This window comes from Petaurus breviceps, unplaced genomic scaffold (assembly GCF_028583685.1).
Source record: "Petaurus breviceps papuanus isolate PSGF00001 unplaced genomic scaffold, PetGlider_PUasm1.0 126, whole genome shotgun sequence".
In the NCBI taxonomy this organism is placed as follows: Eukaryota; Metazoa; Chordata; class Mammalia; order Diprotodontia; family Petauridae; genus Petaurus; species Petaurus breviceps.
The window spans coordinates 7,886,259-7,911,057 of record NW_027185655.1 but is presented as its reverse complement, the minus strand read 5'-3'; the positions used below and the strand labels follow the sequence as shown (position 1 = coordinate 7,911,057).

Sequence of the window (24,799 nt, the reverse complement as noted above, 5' to 3'; positions counted from 1 at the left end):
GCCGCGGGGACACGCCCCCCCCACGCGCCCCCACGTGGCCCCGGCGCCCCGCCCCTCCGCGCGCTCCAGTGCGCCTGCGCACAGAGCCCCCTGCCCCCAGCGGCTCCTCCCGCGCTCCCCGCAGCCGCCGCAGCTGCAGCCGCCGGGGCGGAGCCATGGGGGTGCTCTCGGTGCCTCCGGAGGTGACCGTGATCCTGCTCGACATCGAAGGTACCACTACCCCGATTGCTTTCGTGAAGGTGAGGGGCGGCCGGAAGTGGGCAGTGCGGAGGCACCTAGGGAGCGCTGCCTGTGTGCCGGGGGAGGGGGGAAGCATCTGGGAGGTACCTGCTGTGTACCCTGGGGGAGGCGCGGGCACCTAGGAAGCGCCGGCTGTGTGCTGGGGGAGGTGGGGAAGCATCTAAGGTGCCTGCTGTGTACGGGGGGGGGGGGGGGGGGGGGGGGGGGGGGGGGGCCGCGCATTGAGGGGGGGCTGACATTAAGGAAGTGCCTGCCTCTGGGAAGCCTGCGGGCGGGGCGCCCCGAGGGAGGGTGGGGTCGGCCGGGGTTACTCCCCCATGGCCACGTTCTGGGCATAGCGTGGCGCTGTCGGGGCGGCCAGGTGGCTCAGCGAGTAAGAGCACCGGCCCCAGTGTCGGGATGACCTGGGATCGAATCCGGGCTCAGACACTCAGCACCACACCCAGAAACACCTGGCCGTGTCACCTTGAGCAAGTTCCTTAACCCCGACGGCTTAAAAAGAAAAATAAATGAAAATACACGCTTACTGCGGATGCAGGGATGCAGGGAGTGGGTCGGCTCCTTTCCCTGGGCTGATTTCCTGCAAGCCAAAGTCAGGGCTGCAGGCACGGGCTGAGTGCCTGCTGTGTGCCAGGCCTCCGGGGTGGAAGGGCTGATGCCCTGGCCCTCCCACTGTGTGGGCCGATCTGAGGCCCATCAGCACCACCTGCAGCAGCCATTTAGCGCCTGCTGTATGCCGGGCGTGCTGGGTGACCCTCTTGCGTCATGAGGCCTCGCGGCCCTCCTGCTGGGACCCGGCGGGGGGGGGGGGGGGGGGGGTCCTGAGTAGCTGCAGACACCGGCCGGCGCCCCCGGGACTCGGCCGCCAAAGGAGAGGCCGCTTTTTAGTAGTTTCTCGGAGGCGCATGGGCTTGGGGGGCCTGGGGAGGCCTGGGGCCCTTCTCAGACAAATGCGATCATTCGGCAGGTCAGTAAGCTTCGTGGGCCTGCCCCGGCGGTGCCCGGCCCTTGTCTCCGGGTGGTGCAGGGCCAAAGGAAAGCAGAGATGGGCTGTTCCGGGACGGTCAGTGAGTGACCCTCCCCGCCCCAGCTCTGCAGCCAGACCGGACCAGGAGATCAGAGAATCTGCGCCTGGGACCTCCCGGGGAAAAGGAGGCCGGGCCTGGGTACACACTGGGGGTCCTCAGGGCCTGGCCTTGTGGCGAGTGGGGGGTCCTGGCTGCTAGAGGGCCCCAGAAGTCAGAGGGATCCTCCCTGACACGGTTCCCCTAGAGGCCTCGGGGGGCCCAGGCCGTGACCATGACCTGTGAGCGTCTGTAGGGAAGTTCTAGAAGTTCGGTGACAGCATCTCTGAAGCCTGGAAATGCTTGGGAAGGACGGAGGCTGGTACAGGGAAAAGAAACAGCTGGAATCGTTCCCTAGAACCAGCGTCTTTGTGTCATGGACACTCAGGGTCTTCTGGGGAGACCTCATAAGGACGTGTCTAACAGCTGACAGACCCCCTCAATTCCAGTGAGACGAGAGTGAAGTCAGTTTTTCTTTTCCCACCGAGTTCACAGACCTGGGAGAGCACTATTCACAGCCTCTATTCACGCACACTGTCGGTGTGAGGTCAGAGTAATGTCCTGGCCCCTGCCCCAGGCCAGGGAGGCCAGGCTTTCCTCCAGGCTAGCTTGGCTCTGGGACTGGGGACCTTGATGTCTAGCCGACACAGCTGCTGTTCTCCTGTGAGGTGGGTGGCTGGTTCAGGGATCCTGGCTGGGTCCTTGAGCACTAATTAATTAATTAATTGCTGTGAGACCTGTGTATTTTCCCAGTGGCTGAGTCACCCAGCTGGGCGCAGGGTCCATGGATCTCTGGAGAAGGAAAGCAGAGTAGCAGGAGGAGCCGTGGGGACCCCCAAAAATCAGTGACTGAGTCAGATCAAGGGTATATTTCAGAGATGGAAGCAGTGAGGGCTTGGGGAGGAGCTCATTTATATGTGGACCACCATTTCACTGTAATTGGCTTCCTTGGTGATTACACATACTTTATTTTCTTGCGTTTAAAATCACGATGCTGAGGAGTCCCTAGGTCTCCCCAAACTGCCAGGGGATCCAGCATGCAGCAAGAGCCAAGGACCCCAGTGGAGAGGGCTTTGAATGCCTAACCTAGGAGTTTGAATGGGGTTTCCTAAAAGTCCCATCATCCAGCGACAGAAAAAGGCATCCTGAAGCCCCCAGATGTGGGGCTGGGGTGGGGACAGGCACTTTGTGCTGGCGAGTAACGTGGAAACGAGATGTGCCCATGGATTGGCAACAGTGTCAACAGACCCTCGAGGTTCCCTTTAAAGCTTGGCCCTTCCCAAACCCAGTTTGAGGAATGCCTTGTGGGGTTTCCTCCCTGGAGGTTTTTGGTGTGTTTGGCCTTGATCAGTGCAGGAGCATTTCTTCCTGCTTGCTCTGTGCCCCCTTCACTGTGCTAAGGGCACAGATGAAACCTTGGCCCTGCTCTCCAGGCCTCTAGCTCCAGTGACCCATGTGTGTTTTCCTTGACTGGCCCCATCCCAGGCCCCCCCCAGCTGCAAACCTCCCCTGGGGGTTTCTCAGCTGGAGGGCTCTGCTCTCACCATAAGAAATAGCCATTTGTAAGGGGCGGCTAGGTGGCGCAGTGCGTAAGAGCCCTGGCCCAGGTCGGTTCCGGCCTCAGATACTTAACACCCACACAAAGTAACTTGAGCAAGTTACTTAACCCCAATTGCTTTTAAAAAAAAAAAAAAGAAAGAAATATCCATTTGTGGAGAAAATTTAGTTCAATAAATTATTCAGCTCGATGTGACAGCGCTCTATGACCCTTTATTTAGAGGAAGAATGCTTTTTTTGTTGAAAACTCCTCAGCTCCTCTGGGCCTCTGGAAAGATGCTGGAGACGGAGGCTCCCACAGGTCAGGCCTTGCCCTTAGCAGAACCAGGCCTTGGGCCCGGCACCTCCACTTGCATTATTATTAGTCTGATAGCTATCACCAGGAGCCAGCGTTGGTGGGATGCCCGCTCTGTGCCGGGCACTGCACCGAGTGACTTGCCTAGGGTCACATCGAAGCTGGTGGGTGGCGCAGGCCACATTTGAACTTGAGTCTCCCTGACTTCAAGTCCCAGGCTCGACCAGCTCCCTGCGCCACCAGCTGCCTTCATCGTAGTTTTTCTATTTCTCTCTCTCCTCCTTCCTCCTTCCATTTTGATGGGTAATATCCAGGTGGCTGTATTTGGCACATTAAGAAAAAAATGAGCACTTTCAAGTTGAAATGCTAAAATGCTGTGTTTTTGCAGCGGGGCTGTACGTTTAGAATATGTGGCATAGCATTCCGCACTATAACTCTGAAAATGTCCTTGGGTTCTGCTCTCCTTGCTCTGCACTGCTTCATGTGAGCCCCCTATGGCTTCAGAGTGGGGAGAGGGCATTCAGTTAACTTATTTCTGCCATCTCTTAGGCCATTCACATGCAAATTAAAGCCAGAAGACCAAAACCTATAACTGCTGATGATGCTGTGCTTTGTGGAATTCTTTTTAGAATCGCATAGAGTTGGAGGCCAGACCCAAACATGGGCAGAGTCTTAGGACCCAGATGTGTGGTTACTCCTAAACCTCTAGTTAGCCCTGTGCAGTATGAGCTTTGGAAGGCAGGCCCGAGCTGCCTGATGTCTCCTTACAGTGAGTGATTCCTTCTAGCCTTGGCCCCTGAGGGAGACTCACCAGGCTTTTATTTCCTCCCTGGAAGTTTTTTGTTCTGTGCTGGGAACACACCTTTCTCCTCCTTTACTCGCGTGTACACATGAGCCATCTGCATTTATCACAGATGAGCATAAACAGTATCTGTTTACTCTTAGGAACCCAGTTAAGTCCAGCATTACTTGGTTGTCTGAGTTAAACCTTTGGGGGGGAAATGATCTGGAGGAACTGGTGTTTGGGAATGCCGGGAAGGACTCGATCTGCATCTCCGCCCCCCTGTGTCCCAGTGAGGATGCCGAAGCTCCTTCATTCCACAGCCCTGGTGTCTGGCTCTCTGTACAAAGCCTTTGTTCGGGCCCCTGTTCCTGCCGCCTCCAGGCCAGAGTTTCCACATCCCAAGCCTCTGTCCTCTTAGACGCCTGGATTTCAGAAAGACATTTCATCCTATTCACAAAAACCTACTGATTTGATCTTCCGTTAAATCCTCATAACTTCCAAAGTATATGAGCTGCTTTTTATGCTGCCAGACACCAGCCTTATCTCTGGATGGTTGGGGAATTCCTTGCCAGTTAAGTCTGAACTCTGGCTGACCTGCTCCCCAGGCGAAGGGCCAGCATCACCTTCAGGCCTTTCTTCTGTTTGTAGAGCCACACTTCATCTCGAAGCAGGTCAGAACTGAGATTCTCAGACTCCTGTGAGTGAGCTGTTTAGCTGCCTCACGCCCTAGGGTTCTTGTGCTGCTTTGCTGGGCTGGACCAGCCCCTGGCCCTTTGGTGGGTACCCCCACCCCCGGGCCCAGAAAAAGCTAAAAGTGATCCTGGACAAGCCCCCAACAGGCAGGGGGAGGGGCTGTAGAGTGCTGGCAGCTGGTTTAGCCTGGCCTTGAAGCTTCTTTCTGGAGCCAGCAGTATTTGCCCTTACCTTCCTGGGACTTTTCTAATTTCCCCCCAGGTGATTGGTGACTTCCTTCTCTTCATTCTGCCTTTTAGTTCTGTGAAATCAGGACAGGCTAAGTTATTTCTTGAAATACAGTGGACGAGCTATTTTAAAAATCATGGTTTTGAAGGATTCCAAGTATTCAGAAATTATCTTTTTTGATCTTTTCCCCATATATTTGATATTTTCTTATATTTTTTTAGTCTTTCGATTTTGTCCTGTTCTTGCTGTCTTGTGGAGTCTTTGATTTAGAATAGTTTTGAGGGAGTCCTGTTACTTGGGTAAAGGTTACCAGTTTCTCTTCTAAGCTGTTATTTCCCCTGCCTAGTCTTTCCTCAAGAGCTTTCATTTCCTTCTTTCTTTTTTTAATTCCTCATTTCTTCTAGTTATTCATGTCCTTGTGGAAAATGCATTTTTTTTCCTTTGAAAATCCAGTCAGTTCTTAGGAAGGTATTCTCTTTTTCCTTCAGGGGATCTCTGGATTTACAGTAATTTATTGTACTGGCCTGGGGGGGTTTTTCAGGCTTACTGGCCTCTAGTTTGTGTTTCTGAATTGGGGCTTTGTCCCAGAGCCAGGCTCTATCCTCTGCCATGCCCTGGTTGGTCTTGCCTTGGATCCCTGTGCAGACTCCTGAGATGGGGTCCTCCACATCTTTGGGGTTTGTGGCATCAGATCTCCAGGGCCCTCTGTGGTATTCCAGAGCAGAGTGCTGAGGACATTGTAGTGCCTGGGCCTGGGCTGTCCTGGGCTGACCACTGCCAGGTGGCACTGGTCTCTCTTGACTTCTGCAGGCCAGGCACGTCTTGAGATGAGAGGGGAAGCTGCTGACCCCTTTCTGTTACAGCCCCTGGACTTAGGCCTGGCTTTGGGTGAAGTAGATTTGTAGACACTGAGTCCCCCAAAGAGGCTTGGGGAGGGTCTGACAGCCATTTTGGCTGAAAGTGATTCTGTATATTTTCTTAACTAAAATGTAATTATTTGAACAAATGGAGCATTTGGCAAGTTACTTTTGTAATTGAAAATGAATAAATGATAAACATCAGCTTTCATCTAGGCCAGTTCAGGAAGCCAAAAATGTTGTGTCTCTCTTTACCTTCCCCTTTTGGGGGGTTTTCTTTCATGGCCAGGGACTTTGTGCAGCCTTCTCTTTAAAGCAGCCGCTCTGATCACCAGATCAGAATCTGTGCGGACCTCTTACCCTTTGTGAGGTGACATTGCCCAGTTTATTCTTAGAAACTCTTTGTTGTTGCTGTTTGGCCGTTTTCAATTGTGTCTGACTTCATGACCCTGTTTGGGATTTTCTTGGCAAAAATATCAGAGTAGCTTGCCATTTCCTTTTCCGGCTCGTTTTACAGATGAGGAAACCAAGTCAGACAGGAGTGAAGTGACTTGTCTAGGGTCACACAGCTAGTAAGTGTCTGAGGCCAGGTTATAACTTAGGTGCCTCTGACCCTGGGGCCAGTACTGTCTCCATCGTGCCACAGCTCCTCACAGAGCTCTTTCTTCTGTAGCATAAATGGCCATTTATGGGAGGCAAGGCCCCTTGTGTTTAAGGGCATTGAATTGTAGTCTGGTGGAAGAGAAGTATTCCAGCTTCTTCCCATCCAGCCACTTGGGCCAGTAACGGAGACAAACTTAGCTCTGATTTCTCTCCCTGGGGCATCCTGGGTCTCTTGATTTCATTACTGTGACTGCTTCCTCCCCTGGCACAGACCATGGACACTCTGGTGGGCATTCTGCTGAGGGGTGAGGCGTCTCTCCAGACTGATTGCTGGGTTTATCTGTGCATGTAGACCCTTCAGGTTTTAAGCCTGCCCACCATCCATGCTCTGCCGGAATCATTGTCATGCCTCCATGCCCAGTCTTTGAATAGGTGGTTAGTATGGGTTAAATCTAAATCCCCATGTTCTGGGGAAATGTGCTATATAAATAAAACAACTTGCCAAACCCAGGGGGAAGACGTGATAGAATTTGAGACATATAAAAAATCTCAGTAATCCAGAGAGATCTCAGAATCTTCTCTGTGGTCATTCAGTCATTTCATTCTTCCCTGACTCTTCTGACCCCATTTTTTTTTTTTTTTTAAGCAATTGGGATTAAGTAACTTGCTCAAGGTTACACGGTCAGTTATTTCTGGGTGGGTGCTAAGTATCTGAGCCCAGATTCGATCCCCAAGTCATCCCGACTCTGGGGCTGGTGCTCTTACTCGCTGTGCTACCTGGCCGCCCCCATTTTGGGTTTTCTTGGCAGAGATGTGGGGTGATTTGCTATTTCCTTCTCGGGCTGATTTTACAGATGAGGAAATTGAGGCCAACAGACTTCCCCAGGGTCACAGAGAAGTGTCTGAGACCAAATTTGAACTCAGGTCCGCCTGATTCCAGGCTAAGTGCTGTATCCACTGAGTGCCTAGGAATATACTCCCTATTTTTAATAAGTATTGTATTAGGATTTAAAAAAAAAATACTCATTTTCTGATAGGGAGTTCAATGTGTAACCCAGCTACTAAGAAAGAGCCCCTGATCAGAGTTCCTTCTCTTTCTTTAGTATTTGTCCTCAGGTGGTCATTGTTCCGCCTATAAATGGAACCTTAGTCAGATTTGTGATAAATGGTTTTGATGCTAAACTGAGAACGTGGAAGAAAACTGTGACTTCGTTTCAGGCCTGAAATCCGTCTTTTTTGTGATCTCTTTTTCTCTCCACGATTATTTTTGTCCAGGACACGTTATTTTCCTATGTTCGAGAGAATGTTAAAGACTATCTGCACGCTCACTGGGGAGAAGAAGAGTGTCAACAGGATGTGAGTCTGCTGAGAAAACAGGTTGGAAAACTTGTGGCCCCCTCCCCCGGCCCCCAGGCCCCAGGCACGCACAGCAGCCCCTTCTCCTTCTCCGGCTGCATGTGCCCTCCACCTAAGTGAACGTGTATACATTATAGCACGTGCTCACCCTCCCCCCAGCCCCATAACTGCACCCCTCTGGCCCTGTCTGTCTCTTTCTAGAACTTGGGTACTCATCATGTCTACATACATCACATTCTCATCTACCTCCTAAAATAACCCTCTTTTTCCCTTGTCTCCCATCTATTGCCTTGTTCCCTGTTCTGCTCTGTGGAACTCATGTTTTATTATAAACAAAATGTGCTTTCTCCTCTTCCTCTATCTTTCTCCCCTTTTTCTTCTCCTCTCTCCCTCCCTCATTGTCTCTCTCCCTCCCTCATTGTCTCTCTCCCTCCAGCTCTCCTCTTCCCTCTGTCTCTCCCTCCTTTCCTCTTCTTTTCCCTCTTCTCTTCTCTTTTTCTCCCTCTTTCCCTCTTTTTCTCTCAGTCTGTCTTTCCTTCTGACTCTCTGTGGCATTACACTGTGGAGAAAATGAAGAATGACCGTTCTGTTCCTATTTGGAGAATCTCGGGTCCTGTCCTTCAAGAGGGCCATATTGGAAGGGCTTGGTTCTGCTGCCAGCTGTGCCTGAGGGAGGCCACAGCCGCTGTCTGGGCCTCAGTTTCCTCATTTATAAAATGGAGTGTTGAAGTAGATGGTCCCAAAGTCTCAGCTTCCATGGCCTTCTAATTTTAATAGAAAGTGATATCTTTCCATTTGGGATGACAAGACTGAAAGTATATGAAGAAAATGCCAGCTTTGGTTTCCGGGTTTCATTTTGAAAGACGTTTAACAAAATAAATCGTTTTTTATGATGGCTTGCAGGCAGAAGAGGATTCTCACTTGGATGGAGTGGTGCTGATCCCCCCCAGATCGGACCATGGTGTCGATGACACAGAGCAGATGATCCAGGCTGTGGTGGACAATGTCTACTGGCAGATGTCTCTGGACAGGAAGACCCCAGCCCTGAAACAGCTCCAGGGGCACATCTGGCGGGCCGCCTTCGCCGCTGGGACAGTGAAGGCCGAGTGAGTGACCACACAGAGAAGGGGTCTGTCTGTCCCCTCCGGCCCGCCCCCCCCGTCACCGTCTCAGCCCATTGATGTCTGTGGGTGCTTTACTCCTCTGTGAGTCTGCAGCCACCCCAGGTGGGGCCCCGAGACCTCTGCCACCCCCTTCTCACTGACAGGCTAAAGTTGCCAGGACAAGGGTCCCAAGGCCTCCAAATGAACGAACAATATTCTGACAGTGCTCTGCCTACATTATCTGATCTGAACCTCACAACAGCCCTGCTCTTATTGTTCTGTTTATAATTACTATCCCTGTTTTACAGATGAAGGAATGGGGGCTCAGGAGACCTTAAGCAGCCCAAGGTCACATAGCTATTAAAGCAGGATTCAAAGCCAGCTCTGTGTCTCTCAAAGACGGGCAAAACCCAAGTCCAAGAGCTCGTTCCTAGTGTTAGGCTGAAGTTTCTGAGTCTGCTGTAGACGTTCCCCCTTTCCGCCCCCCCCCCCCACCTCTGAAGTCCCCTTTCTCCAGGCTCCCACCACACCAGAGGCCCACCCTTCCAGCAACTCCACCAGGGAGCTGCTCCCCCCTCCTTAAGTGGCCTCTTAACCTCTTCATCTACAGATTCCGGAGGGCCAGGGAGGCCTAGTGAGGTGGGCCTCTGGTATCTGAGCTAAATGGAGACAGTGGCCAAAGCCAGCTTCATCACTTCACAGAAATACAGAGAAATCAGATAACTGGATTATCTACCCCCAGAGGGAGATTTCAAAACAAAACTGATATGACCAGCTAGGTCCCAGATGTAGGCACTGACCTTGCTAAAATCCTTGAACCCAGCCTTAGAAAGACAAGACCAGGGGGCAGCTAGGTGGTGCAGAGAATAGAGCACTGGCTCTGGAGTCAGGAGGACCTGAGGTCAAATCTGGCCTCAGACACTTAACACACACACACACACACACACACACACACACACACACACACGCTAGCTGTGTGACTTGGACAAGTCACTTAACCACAATTGCCCTCCAAAAAGCAAAAAAATAAAAATAAAGACAGACAAGACTAAATGTCCTTGCGTCACCTCAGAGCATGCCAGGTGAGGGCACCAAACTGAAGCCCTCAGATGCCTCAGATCCTGGCTCAGCAAAGGCCAGGGGGTGGCAGTCCTGGGCAGGCTGGAGGCCTCAGGCTGCAGGCACTCTGCCCACAGGTCCCCCAAGCACCATCTCATCATGACATCAGAGGGCTGAGACATTCACTGGTGGAGGGAGGACTGCAGCCTCTCGCAGCATTGGAGTAATGTAAGATGGCCCCTGATGGGGAGGAGGGGGGAAGGTGAATGAGGAGGGTCGGGAGTGGCTCTTCCCTGCTCCCATGCCCCCTCCTTAAGAGTTCTGTGGTCATTTGGCTGGAGGAATATCTTACATACAAGCATGGCCAGGGTCCATTCCTGGGAGGAGGGAAGCTGCTGGTCTCCACTCTGGCCATCCTCCCCCTTGCTGCTGCTCCCCACCTCCCCAAACTGGACCCTGAGAGATCATGCCTGGAAGGCACTAAGCCACCAGCCCCGGAGGGCCCCCTGCCTCCTGGCGCTCTTCTGCCCACCACTGGCTATGACAGTGAGCTGTCCTGTTTTTACACGCACTCTCTTGCTTACTTCCCGTACTATAACTCTCTTCCCTACCCTTGCTACCTTGTCTTCTGCATTACAGACTTTTTCCTCTTCTTAATTTGAATGATTTTTCATACTGAAGCTGTCCTTCCTAGTGATGTTTGCAGAGACAGTAATATATTTTTTCACTCCAGTTGGAAATGCAAATTTTGGAAGTGGGAGGGAAAGAATGTTTATTGTGTTGAGTGCTTAAATAACACCATATGATCAGAATAGGAACTATTTGGGGTTGTTCAGGCTTTGAGATGAAACAAGGCTGCAGAACCTTCTGAAATTAGCCAGTATTCATCTGACTTTTCCTAGTTGTAGGATCTCGGCGTTGGAAAGGACATTAGAGGCTGTTTTATTTTAGGCCAACCCACTTGGACCTAAGTCGTGATCTTTGCTTTAACATGGAAACTGAGTGGTTACCCAGGCTTTTCTTGAGGACCTTAAACCCTTCAAAGGCAGCCGCTTCTGCTTTTCAGTAGCTCTAATGATTTCAGGTTAAATCTGACCCAACCATTTCTGTCTACAGCTCCTCGTTCTGCCCACTGAAGACAAGTAGAATGAATCTTACCTGTTCAGATATTTAGAGATGGTTGTGATGTCTTGTCCCATTCCCCCTTCTCCCTCTGCCCCCCCCCCCAATTTTTTTTCTCCAGTCTAAACATTCCTCAGTTCCTTCTTCACCTAACCTGAGCCTGTCCTTTAGGATGGGAGGAAATGACCAATAACGTCTTACCAAAGGCCCCTAGCAAGGAAGACCTGGCATCTTTATGCTTGTAAAACATCCTTCTGGTTCTTCTCCCTTCACTCAGCACCAGTTCATACAAGTCTTCCCAGGTTTCTCTGAAACCTTCCCTTGCGTCAGTTTGTAGGGTGCTATATGTCGTGCAGACACCCCCCAGTTGATGAGTACTCCCTTAGTTTTCTGTTCTTTGCCATGACAAGAGAGTTGTGCATGTGTGCGTGTGTGTGTGTTACTCTGTTTTCCAGTGGAGGATGCCTTCCCCTTTCTTTGATCTCTTTGGGGCCTAGTGATGGTGTGGCTGGGGCAGAGGTAGATATGCACAGCTTAGCAGCTGCAGGGACGGAGTTCCAAATCTCTACCTGATGGGCAGCTCCTTCAGCAGGGTTCTTGGGGCCCCCAGCACTTGTCATTGCCCCTTCTGGATGCCTCTGCATGTCTTGATGGCCAGGAGGTGCAGCCTCAGAGACAGTCCTCATTGTCAATGACCTTTGGGTTTTTTCCCTGTGGCTGTTGGTAGTTTGGCTTTCTTCCCTTGACATTCATGTTCATATCCATGGATCTGTGTCCATGTAGCAGTGTTTGGATTAGTTGAATATAAGACCCTCCATATATAAAACCCTACAAAGGGGTTTCCCCCCAGGTAAGGAAGTTTAGCGGCAGTGGTTTTGTGTGTGCAAAAACTTGTTAATTTTGTGTGATCAGATTTTTCCATTTTATCATCTGTGAGCCTTTCTCTCTCTTGTTTGATCATGCAGTCTCCACAAATCCAAAAGGAAGACTTCATCCTTTTTCCTCCATTTGTTTATGATGTGACTTTTTTGCATGGAAGTCGGGGTTCCATTTGGAGCTGGTCTTGTCGTGGGGGGAGCTATTGTTTTTGTCACAGTTTTAGCTCAGGAGTTGGGGTCTGAGGTTTTTTTGAACACTAGGCCACTGGGTTAATTTGCTTCTGTGTATTGTGTGCCTGTGGCAGCGAGGTGGTGCAGGGGATGGAGCCCTCGGCTTGGAATTAAGAAGTCTCGTCTTCCTGAGTTCAAATCCAGCCTCAGACACTTACTAGTGGTGTGACCCTGGGCAAGTCACTTAACCCTGTTTGCCTCAGTTTCCTCATTTGTAAGATGAGCTGGAGAAAGGAAATGGCAAACCACTCCAGTATTTCTGCCAGGAAAACCCCAAATGGAGTCATGGAGAGTCAGACACGACTGAAAGGACTGAACGACAAAGTTGTGTACCTAGTCTGTTCTATGGATCAACCTCTGCTTTCTAACTAGTAGCGTATTGTTTTGATGGTTACTGCTTAGTAGTGTAGTTTGAGTTCTGGTATTTTTTTTTACGTTATTTCCCTTGAAATTTTCTGCCTTTTGTTTCTGCAGATGAATTTTGTTTTTATTGTTTTTAGCTCAGCAGTTGAATCTTTTGATGGTTTCATATGGCACTGAATAAATCAGTTTGGGTAGCAGTCATTTTTATGATGTTGACTTGGCCTACCTTTTCTCAACTCCTTTAGGTCTTTACTTGTGTAAAGTGGCATAATACTTGTAGTCACATGATTCCTTTGTGTGCCTTGAGACTCTCCAGTGTTTCATACATTCTGTTATTATTTTAAGTGGAATTTCTCTTTTCATGCTACGTTAATAGTCAAAGGATAAATGAATAGATAGATTACAAATAATCACTTCCACATCTCCAAGTCAAAGAATTGTAAAATTAAAATAACTTTGGTCTCACACCCACCGAATTGGGAAGAAGTAAACAAATTCCATGGTTATGAAGTTGTGGACAATCTAACATTTCTGTTGAAATGAAATTTATGGATTTATTTTTTTAGAAGAGTCCGGCATATTTTTTTTTGACATACATTTTTAAGTGCCTCTGGAACATTTTGCTAAGTCTTAGAAGACTTAAAAATTTAGAAAACCAACTGTCCCTATCATGCAGGTTACTGTAATATTCTGCATGGCTTTCAGAAATAATCGGAACCTCTCATTCATTAATCTGATTGTTGTAATTACGCCCTGGGGGAAAGTCACTTTCTTTTCAGTAACCACATAATTTGTTATGCCCCAAAACTCTAAACACTCTAAATGTCCATCCTTTGTAGAATGATAAACTCATCAGCATAATGGGATATGTGATGCAGATAAAAACAGCAGATATGAGGAGGGTAAAGAAAACAATCCACACTCAGGAAAGACAGTGAACAAAGGAGGACTGGAAGGTTAGCTCCTTCAGTAGTACTGATGCTGACTGAGACAGCTTAGGTCTGCCTCTCTGCAGTGTCGCAGCTCTCCCTTGTGGCTGGTCCCTCCTCGGACCCGGAGTGCGGCTCTTCTGTCTCTCGCCCCTTGGATCCCGGAGTGCGGCTCTTCTGTCTCCCTCGAGACTGAAACCCCTTGTGTGATCCTCACGTGTGGGGAGCTGAAGGCCTGCTCTCACCTCTTTGCTCTCTCTCTGGCTGCAGTGGCCATTTTCCCCCTTTAATGTGCTGTCAGCTTGGACTGTGCGGGTGTCAGAGCTGGGTAGAGAGTGAGGGGCAGAGGGGCTCAAGGGGGCCAGTGTTGTAGTTGTGAGGGCCAGGTAGGAGCCAGCAGCTGCCTTGTGGCAGGGGAAGGGGAGAGCCTGAGACCCCCCCCCCTGCCCCCGACACACAGAGACTAACCCTCGGCAAGTCGTGGCTGTGAGGGGTCACCGGGAGTGTCTCAGTCCCTGCTCTGACCGGGCGGCAAGGCCGGGAAAGGCTCTCAGCCGCCTCTCTCTTTTCCAGGTTCTTTGAGGACGTGGTTCCCGCAATCAGGAAATGGAGGCAAGCCGGCATGAAGGTGTACGTCTATTCTTCAGGGAGTGTCGAGGCACAAAAACTGCTCTTTGGCTACTCGACGGAAGGGGACATCCTGGAGGTGAGCTGCGTGACTGCCGCAGGTGATTGTGTGGTGTGAGTCAGCACCACAAAACGCACCAGCAGGTGAGGCTGCCTTCGCGGCCTCTGGAGGCCTGGGGAGGGACGAGTGCAGAGCCCGAGGTGCTGGGAGGAGGGAGGCTGGTACCCGCGTTGTAGACACAGCCTGCCTTTCTTCTGACCCAGCGAAAGGTGAGGTAAAGAAGACCACAGGAGATGAGCTAGTGAGCCAGCGTATGTATGACCAGTGCCTGGGAGCAGTCAGGCCAGAAAGGCTGGCCAGGCTGTGAGTCCCTGCACAGGATGCCTGCTCTCTGGGGGGCGGTGCTCAGAGCCGGGGGCGGGGGGGGGCAGAGTAAGGGCAGGGGCTGACCTGAGGTCTCAGACTCTCCTCCAGTCGAATTCAGAATGACACTTCAAGGTGAGTTCTAGAGAAGTGGAACCGACCAAAGGACAGGGTGAGGCAGTTTTCTAACCCGTGACAGCTTAGAAGATCAGCAGAAAAGGTCATTCCTAGTGGGGTGAGAGTGCAGCCCAGGCCTCAGCAAGCCGGCAGCAGGCCTCAGAAAGGGGGATGGGCAGGCGCTGCTGGAGCTCTCTGCTCGCAGACAATAAGGGAATTGGACACGCGCCAGAAGGAGGTTACAGGGGACCCTTTGCTGGCACTGGGTGCAAGGAGGAGCATTAGCACACTGGAGCCCCCAGGGGAGTGGGGACCCTGGTCACAGGTCCAGGGCAGTGGTTACAGTGGCGATGAGAGCACAGATCAGAAGAGTAATCACCACACCCCTCCAGAACTGGCTTGGGACAGTGTCCTCCCCCACCCCAGGAGCAGAGGCCAAACCTCACAGAAAGTGAAAAGTCAAGAAATGATCTGGAGAATGAGCAAACAGCAACAAATAGAACCTGACCATAGAATGGGATTGTGGTAACAGGGAAGATCAAAACAAATTAGAAACAGAAAAAAAAGTCAAAATTGCTGCATCCAAAGCCTCAAAGAAAAATGTGACCTGGTCTCAGGCCCAAAAAGAATTTCTAGGAGAGGCTGTAGCCACTTTGCTGCCTCATGCCCTTGGTGAATATGGATAGTTACGTACATTTCATTCCATAGATAACATTTTGTGGGGTGGGGAAGACTGGGGAAATCTGGATGCCATCTCCCTGGCACATGATTGGTGGTCATGGAGTTCCGTCTCCCTGGCACGTAACTGAGAATTCACTGTTCACCTGTTTGACTTGGTTTTTTAATGTTTCCTCCATCCAGCTATTTGATGGTCATTTTGATACTAAGATTGGACATAAAATAGAGAGTGAAAGTTATAAGAGAATTGCAACAAGCATTGGCTGTTCCCCCAACAACATTCTGTTTCTGACAGATGTTACCCGAGGTAGGTAACTCTTCTTTCTAGTTTCTGTGCAACAGACATTGTGGCCTGTGAGGGACAATGTGAACCCCACACTTGGGGAGGAATTTCATCTGGTGGGGTTTTAGAAAATTAACGCAGGTATGTCCTAAGAAATTTAAAGCCTGATTTGTTCAGCCACTGAGGTTAGTTCCCCATTCCTTTGGAGTATGCAGTACTGGCATGTTTATCTTGATTTCAACTCCCAGTCATTTTCCCCCATTTCCTTTCAAGAAAGGAGTAGCAAATCTAAGGGGAAAAAAAGGACTTAAAAAGTATGAAATATGGGGAGTGGGTGGAAAGCTGCCAGGGATCTTCAGTGAAAGTTTAGAAAGGATCTTAACTAAATTCATTGATCCTTGGAATCCTTAGTGGAAAGAACACGGGAGTGGGAGCCCCTGGTTCCAGTCTTGGTGTGACACTGAGCTTTTGTGCCCTAAAGTAAACCTTGATTTCTGTAGAACAGGGGATCAGGCTAGAGCTTTCTAAATTTTTTTAAAAGTGTTTTATTTTTTCTCCAACATTTACAAATTTTTTGAGTATTTTTCTTCTGGGTATGGGCACTCTTTGAAGCATCCCAGGATTTTCTGATGCCTTGCTCTGGCTAACATCCTTAGGCATCATGGATATTTGGGCAAACTTCAACTTTTTCTTTTATTATTCCCACCCTATGCTGTTTGGTACCTTCAGGTTCATTTTACATCAGACATGTGACCAAGACAGAAAGTAAACTAGCTAGGGTTTCTGTGTCTGGAAAGGCAGCTAAAACTCAGGAGTTAGCGCCAGAATCTTACAGTAAATTAATTCAGTTTGGTTGTAATTTTTGGTCTCGATGAGCTCCTCTCCTTGCGTGCTGTGGCATGGGTCACCTTCAAGGCCAGGCAGGGCTGTGCCCCAGCAGACCATCAGCCCGCTGCTTCCCCGAGCCTGTGCTGTTCATCCCTCTGATGGCTTGGCACAGACAAGACCTTGCTCTGCTTAGCAGGGAAGGTGGTCAAGTTCACTTCTCAAAGAGGAGCATGTGGGGGGATTTACTCCTTTGCAGAGCAGTGGATCCCAAATATTTATACATAAGGGAGTTAAGGAAGGTCAGGAAACATGGGGGCAGGGGTGATGTTAAAAGTGAGGAGGAAAGAGGAGGCTCAAAGGATGCATTGAGCTTTCCATTCAGAGGGTACAGCCTGGGAAACTGAGGCAGAAGAGGGGGATTGGGAGCAAGCTCACACAATGCAGTTTCCCAAATGATAAAGTGGAGAAATGCTCCCAGCCCGTAACTGAACGGACAGATGGGAAATTTGGGGTTTGGAGAAGGCCAGTTCTGCTGGTTTTGCTAGTCTGCACAGAACAGTAGATTTCTGTCTCCAGCATAAAATGGGTCATATATGCTTCTTGTTTCTAAACTTTTTGTGCATTCATAAGCATGGTCAGCAAGTAGAGTGCAGAACAATACACGGAAAAGCAGGTCCAGTGGGTTTGAGGTACAGGTGAGGAATTCTTTCTATTGCCTGAATAAATTATCTGATGTGCAAGTGCAGGGTGGCACAAAGCCTTGGAACTCATTGCATGGTGCTTTGGGGAAAATTGGTGCTTTTAAAAGACGCGTTTCTTTCTTAGCCAGCCACGTGAAACTGTTAGTTGACATTTGTTTTTCTAAAAAAAAAAAAATTACTTTCCATTAGCAAGAATCCTCCTTCCCCTTCCTCCCGTGCCCCTGCTTGAATACAGAAGAAAAATAAAGACCCCTGCTAGAAACATAAGCAAAACACATTTCTGCATTGGCCACGTCCAAGAAAATGAGTCTCTTTCTATAGGCTGAGCCCTTGTCTGTCAGAAGGTGAGCCCCTGAGGACCCATGCTTCTCCATGGCAGTGACTTTCTTTACAGTGTCGTTCTCCTTGTTCTCACTCTGCATCAGTTCATGCGAGTCTCCCCACGTTTCTCCAGAACCATCCCCTTCACATAATTTCTTACAGCACAATGGTATTCCTTCCCATTTCTGTACCATAATTTGTCCATCCCTTCTCCAGTTGGACATCTCCTCAGATTCCCCTTCTTTGCCACCTCATAAAGAGCTACAAGTGTTCTTGTATATCTTTAGTTAGACTTTGTTTTGCTCAGGACTAATCTCTCCCTTAATCTGATTTTGTTCTTGGTTTCAACTCCCGCCCATCTTCCCCCAGTTTCCTTTCAGGAAAGGAGTAGCAGATCAAGTATGGGGAGTGGGTGGGAAGCTGCCAGGTCTGCGTAGGAAGTCAGTGAAGAAGCAGAAGGATTCTTACCTCGCTTCATCTACTCCCTCTGATTTTCTTTTTCCCTCCTAGTTCCCTGTTGAGTGCCCAACTCTGTGTGTGTGTCTTCCCTCCCTTGACCAGTTCAAGGGAGAGCCAGGCTCAAGAGGAGATGCTCCTCCCATCCCCTTCTGCTTCTGTGGACATGTATCTGCTTGTGTGCCCTGATAACGTGAGATGATTTTCCCTAACCTTCCTTCCTTTCCTCCCCTGCCCAACACGATCCCCTTCCACTCTCTGGTTCTTGTCTTAAGATCCTCAGGACGGAGCAGAGCCACTCCCAGGCCTTGGCCTCTCTGTGATTCTGTCACGTGGGGATCGGGGGGCACGTGGCTCATCTCCTCATGTTAGAATATAAGAAGCGTCTCCTTGTTTGTCCTTCATCCCTGTTCATCCACGCTTTCCTTTCTGTTTACTTCTTTATCTGTTTGATGTTTGCCTTTACTCCTGACTTGGGGGTTTGAACTTTAGAGAGTCTGCACAGCTCTGCTCTTTTCATCAGGAATGCCTGGAAGTCCTGTTTCATTCAAGGTCCATTTTTCCCTCTGTAGCATTATCCTCATTTTTGGCTGCCAGCCCCTATCCTTTGCCTTCTGAAATACCATGTTCCAGGTTCCCCATTCATTATAGCAGTGGCTGCTATGTGGTGTGTGATCCTAACCGTGGCTTCTCGCTTTGGGGATTCTCTCTTTGCTGCTGGCAGTATTTTGTTTTTGGCCTGGGAGCTCCGGATTTTGGCTCGAATGTTCCTGGGAGTTTTCATTTTGGGATTTCTTTCAGAAAGCACTTAGGAGGTTCTTTCCACTTTCCCCTCTAGTTCTAAAGGATCTGAACAATTTTCTTTTTAAGATTTCTTGAGATGGGATGCCTGGGCCTTTATTTTGGTCATGGCTTTGAGGTCATCCAGTGATTCTTAAATTTTCTTTCTCCTCTTTTTTTTTTTCTGGGTTTCCAATTGAGAAATTTATTTAAACAGATCAAGTAGAACAGGGACCTCCTTGTCTCTACACTTAGAAGAAGGTGTTGGGCCTCTTGGTAGTAAAGTGTGACTTGTGCTGGTGACGCAGAACTCTGTGGGGCAGAGGGAACTTGATTTTGGAGTCGTGAAACTGCTTGGCTGCGGGCCAGTGGTATTTGCCAGCAGGAATTTCTTCTGCCTTCATGATCTGGTTGGAGTGGGCCCGGGCACGGTGATGGGCTCCCGTATCCCACTCGGCAGCACTGAGTGACGGCACCAGCAGGGGTCAGGTCCCTGTACTACCTGCACTTGTTGTGGATCCCACTCCTGGAAACAGCGTAGCCAGACACCAAAGTTTTTCCCTCTAAGAGGGGACTTTTCAAAGACCTGTCCGTGGTACACAATTGCTTCATCTTCTTCAGCTGGAAAACAAAGTACCAGAGTTGGGACTTTGCTATGACATGATTAGGAGCAAAGATCCGCATCAATAAAGAGGGGCCAGGGGCGGCCAGGTAGCACAGCAAGTAAGAGCACCGGCTCCAGTGTTGAGAAGACCTGGAGATCGAATCCCAGGCTCAGACACTTAGCACCCACCCAGAAACACCTGGCCGTGTAACCTTGAGCAAGTTACTTAACCCCAATTGCTTAGGGGCGGCCAGGTGGCTCAGCGAGTAAGAGTACCGGCTCCAGTGTTGGGACGACCTGGAGATCGAATCCCGGGCTCGGACACTCAGCACCACACCCAGAAATAACTGGCCGTGTAACCTTGAGCAAGTTACTTAACCCTGATTGCTTAAAAATACAAAAAAAAAAATAGGGGCCACCGGGCTTTGGGGAGTGGGCAGGCAGTGCCCGAGGCCTTGATGGCACTGCCACCTCAGTCCCGCCAACCCACAAAAGACTTTCTCCTCTTGCTCTCTTCTCAAGGATGATTGTTTTTGCTGTGAGATAACTTCTCTTTTCTTCTAGTTTTTCAGTCTTTTGTTTTACTGTTTCTTGTTGTCTCATGGAGTCATTTGTCTTCTTTTTGGACCATTTGAATTTTCAGGTTTGAAGCTTAGGCAAGGCCTTCTGCCTCTCGTGTCAAGCTGTGAATTCCCTTTTCATTTCTTTCTCCCAGCTCTCATTGCTTTTCCGGTTTTTTCCTTTAATGCTCTCATTTCATTTATTCAAACATTTTCAAACCTTTTTCTGGTGTAAAAAGTGTTATAATTATGTTTGTGAAGGTCCTGGATTTGTCTTGGCAGGTATACACCCAAGTGTTTTATGCTGTCTCTGGTTATTTTAAATGGAGTATCTCTTGATCTCTTCCTGCGCGGTTCTATTGGTCACATATAGAAATGCTGATGATTATGTAGGTTTATTTTATATCCTACTGCTTTGCTAAAATGATTATTTCAACTCACTTTTGAGTTGAATCTCTAGGATTTTCTAAGTGTATCATTTTCAAAACCAGATAGTTTTATGCCCTCATTTCCCATTCTGATTCCTGAAGTTTCTTTTTCTTCTCTTAGGATTTCCAGTACAATACTGAATGATATTGGGCTTCCTTGTTTCCAAGCTGTGTTTTTCTCTGAGACTTTGCTTGTAGATGTTTTGAAGTCATTCTTGTCTTCTGGGCTTGTGTGTTGAGTATCCCCACTCCCGTGGTGGTTTGTTCCCATGTCTTGCCTTTTCTGTTGGCTTATTCCTCCAGCCTCCTCCCTGATGAGATTGGATGTTAGAATTGGGCTCGGCGCGTTTCTGGGGGGATGGTCTGGGATAGCTCTGTTGCTGCTTCCTTAGTATATTGAGTATTGTGTTGTTCCCAGGATCTTGGGGTCCCTCTTGGGACCTGCAGACTTTCAGTGCTCCTGGATCGCTGTCCCCTGTCCTGAGCTCTGACCTGGGTTTCAGTCAGCCATCTGGTGGCAAAACTGCAGGCTCCCCTTTCATATGGAATTCCTGCCTGCTTATTCCTCTGCCGGCTTCAGACTGGGCCAGAAGCTGGACTTTGAGACCTCATTGCACTCCTGGGTTCCAAGCCACACAACTACTGATTGCTTGTCAACTCCTACTTCTACATCAGTGTAGATCTCTTTGCCCCGAAATGCCGCCTTTGGGTGCGGGTCCCCTCGGCCTGCCTCAGGCCTGTGACCTTGAATGGGACAGTGAGCCTCAACTGCCAGTTGGCCCACTCTGCCGTCTCCTCTTGCCCTGGTGCACAGCCCCACACTGTGATGGGCTGCCCCGTGGGAGCACTGTGCTCCTGGAGGCTTCCCATACCTCAGCCTGTCTCCCCATTCCAACCTGCAACAGCCAAAAAAAAAACCATTGCAGTTTTTTCCCTTGGATTTGCCCATCGGGATTCGATCTAGTGATTTTCTAGGGATTCTGAGGGGTTAGTCAGAATTCCCCTGCCGTCTTGGCACCACCACCAGCATTAGCTTGTAGATGGCACTTTGAATACCAGGGTTTGTTTAACCTCTTTCACTGGTACAGAGCTGCCGTTTACCTCGTTCCTGAATGTTCTGAGCGCTTGGAGCAGGAAACATCTCAATTTGTCTTTAATTATATGTCAGATTAGGGGAATCGAAGTGGTTAGTTCAGGGAATGGGAATTTAAAGGCCTTAACTTGTTCAGTTTCATTTTTTTTTTTTAAAGCAGTTGGGGTTAAGTAACTTGCTCAAGGTTACACGGCCAGGTTTTTTTTGTGTGTGGGTGTTAGTATCTGGGGCCAGAACCGATCCTGGGTCCTCCCGACTCCAGGGCCAGTGCTCTTACTCACTGTGCCACCTGGCCGCCCCTTGTTCAGTTTTCTTAAGGAAGGGGGTTCTCCCAGACCTGTCATGGAGCTAGCTTGGGCTGCTGTTTGCTTGGATCGTTTTACTTACACAAAAGAGTGAACATCAAGTCACCTACAGTGAGAAGGTTGGACTAGCCGACCCCTAAGGTTGCTTCAGTCCTAATTCCATCAGTTCCTAAGACATATTTGGACTGAAATCAGATGTGGATTTAAAAAAAAAAGGAAACAGCCACTTTTCCCAAGCTTTGGGTGTAGCCCTGCTCCAGATTTAGGGCAAATGGGCTGTAGATAAGGGGCCCCCAGGCTTCTGGGAGACTGCCCTGGGGGTCAGATTTGCTCTAGGGTAGGGCTGGCTCACTGGAACTGTGAGTGTCTGAGTCTTTTGTCTGTGTCACTTCCTACCTCAGCCTTCTTTCCCCCTTTAACTTGCAATAGCTTTTTAGTGACACATGCCATCTGCTCATCTTTGTTTATCCGTCACTCGTCAGCATCTTGGAGGTTTAATATTTTTTTTAACTGACTTGAAAATGTGTTTGTGTTAAACGCCCGTTGAATGACTCACCTTTTTATTCCCATGAGCAGTTCTCTCTCCTGGCCTCCTCTTCTTTTAAGTCTTAGAAATTCTGGAGGAGAAGTTGGCAGAGGCTGTGGGTTTTAGATTTTGTTGAAAACAAGAAGATCCCTAAATGGCTGATGAGCATCTCGACAGCTCTTTGCCTGAGGACCGTGGTTCAAGGTTTTTAATGCTCTGTTCTCCCAGAACCTGTCTGGAAGCTGTTGAGCTCAAGTCCCGAGCTTATGTCTCTAGGAGGGAAGACCTGGCAGTGAGTGATTAGGTCCGGCTCCACTTGGCCTCCCAGTCCAAAGCTTTCTTCACTCCTGCCAAGCTGCCCAGATGTTCTTCAAAAGTTTGCCGTGGTTGTCCTGAGCTAGGAGCTTGGGGGAAAGAAGTCACCAGGGAGGAGTTCTGAAGCAGAACCTGCTTCCAGTATTGTAGTACCAGGCCTGAGAATGCATGGGAAGAGTTGGTTTCTGTTTTGATTTTTGATTGGGGGCAGGGGGTGGAGATACCAGGTGATTTGAGATCTCTGAGGCCCCTTTATTTGTGGGAGAATGTGAGGTATTAGAAGAGGTCCCAGAAGAACAAGGTTTAGTCCCAAATTGCCTCCACAAGGTTCCCCTGCCCGTTTCTCCTCTTTGGTCCCAGATCCACTCAAGATGTCCTGTCCTCATTTTTGTATTTGAGCTGAGCTGGAAGAAGGGTGGAAACGGTTTGTTTTTGTTCATCAGGATGATAGAGGCCCCTTTTCACTCGTTTACAGTTGCCTAATAGTGTAACTAGCGCCTTCTAAATGGTGACATTGCCCAGGTGCGGCCGACTCCCATCCTCGCTCTCTGTATTGAAGCCGCTCCGGTCCCTTTCTGTTTCCCCAGAGGCCAACGCGGCAGAAGAGGCGGACGTCCACGTGGCGGTGGTGGTGAGACCCGGCAATGCTGGCTTAACCGACGATGAAAAGTCCTATTTCAGCCTCATCACTTCTTTCAACGAGCTCTTCTTGCCTTCGTCAACCTAGAGGAAGAGGTTTTCTGGTTTTCTGAAGAGAGATCAAAGCTGTTTCTCAGAATTGTACCTCTGCTCTTGTGTTCTGGGTTTATTCTACTGATAAAATCGCACATCTAAAGAAAATTGTATATTCAGATCACCTTCCCCAGGGGTCCCCAAGGGAGAGGGGAAGGGGAGCTTTAATTCAGTGACATGAGGGCCTATTTAAAAAAAAATTATGAAGATAGGAGCTGTTGAGAGGCCGCCTCAGTAAAGTATTTGCTCCCCTGTGGGGTGGCAGCTGCTAAACACGATAGGTAAAAAATTACTGAAAAAAGAAAGAAGTAATCATCTGCCTGCTTTAGCTGGTTCTTTACCAAGCAGAAAGCTAATCTGGAAAAGTCATTCGAGAACCCGACTGTTCTAAAACCATTCCTTGCAAACTTGCTGTGATTCTAGAATCTTCAGTGTCCTCTGTATGGCGATGGGAGCAGACACTTAGGTAGCCGGTCTCACATACAAGAAGGCCAGAAGTCTGTTGTTTGCTTCTGGTTAAGAAGGAGGAAACTAGGAATGAAAGTCACTCCCAAAGCCTGACTAACCAAGTGTGGATGTTGTCATTAGGATATAGCTTGTGATTCCACGGCTCTGACGGGGCCTTAATAACCTTCCCAGTTACCAAGGTGCAAAAGCAAAGTGTGGTTGTAACCTCTGCCTCCAAGAAAGGTTAATGCCAAGTACGGTATCCTCCTGGGCTGGGTGCGTTCAGCACGTCATCCCCAAGATCACCAATACCTTGTAAAGGAATCCTTCCCCTTGGCCTTGTTAGAGAAGTGTAAATTGTAGAAGGCCTGTTTTCCCCGTTAGGTTCTCCTATGTGTGTTCATGTGGTATTTCATGTTGTGATTAATAAAAAACAATTTCCCCTGGTCATTTATGTATGACCCTAAGGCTCATTGTTGGCGTTGTCATTTACTGTCCCAACTCTCATCGCACCAGACAGTATCTACAGATGCCGATGGAACAGAGGAGGCCAGACTGGACTGACAGGGTGGTTGATCACAGCTGCCCAGGGGGTCACAGGCTTGGGTTTGAATCCTGCCTCTCTCACACACTCTGGCTGGGATGTTGTAACATCAGGTAAGTCACCTGTCTGTGCAGTTTGCCCACCTGAGTCTCTGTATGTTACAGCTGAGTATTTAATCTGCTCATCAGGAGGGAGTTTCCCTGAAGGAAGCTGTCCACACTACATTATAGGTCTGGACCAAAAATAGAAAAATTATCCATTTTTCAAAGTCAGAAAACTAACCATTCTTGGACCCTTTGGAGATGGGGGGGTTTCACTGGTGCAGGTTCTCAATCCTGAAGTTGTTTAATAAACGGTTGGAAGGAGTTGCTATGAGCGGAGCATAGCTCAGCCCACAGTTGGGGCGCTGAGACCCTCTCCCAAGTGGAGTATTCTCATTAGACCCACGGCTCGTGGACCTGCCAGATCATACGCTCCCTGCTAGCTGTGAGAACCAAGTGTCCCCCCCATCTTACAGTAGAGCAAAGGGGGAGAGCTTTAGTGGGTGACTAACACGTCAGACTGAGAGAGGTTCGATTCTTAATGGAATTTGACCAAAGCAGATTCTGTGAGAAGGGGATGAAATATCAAGGAAATCTCTTTAAATGTGGAGCTTGGGGAACTTGGTTTGGATGGGGTAAGAAGTATTTGATTAGGGGTGACTAGGTGAGTGGGTCCTGGAGTCAGAA

General features: G+C 49.2%; 1 protein-coding gene across 2 annotated transcripts; it reads left to right on the top strand.

Annotated features, from left to right (window-relative positions):
- Positions 1-23,994, top strand: ENOPH1 (enolase-phosphatase 1). Of its 2 annotated transcripts, none has more exons than XM_069092502.1 (6): positions 1-239; positions 7,597-7,698; positions 8,581-8,783; positions 13,936-14,068; positions 15,332-15,455; positions 22,936-23,994. In XM_069092502.1, the coding sequence occupies exons 1-6, from the start codon at positions 156-158 to the stop codon at positions 23,073-23,075; spliced, it is 786 nt and encodes a 261-aa protein (XP_068948603.1). In that variant the 5' UTR covers positions 1-155; the 3' UTR covers positions 23,076-23,994. The 2 variants fall into 2 exon arrangements, with proteins under 2 accessions (XP_068948603.1, XP_068948600.1); XM_069092499.1 differs by having other exon boundaries at positions 51-239; positions 7,597-7,677.
- The last annotated feature ends 805 nt before the right edge of the window (positions 23,995-24,799 follow it).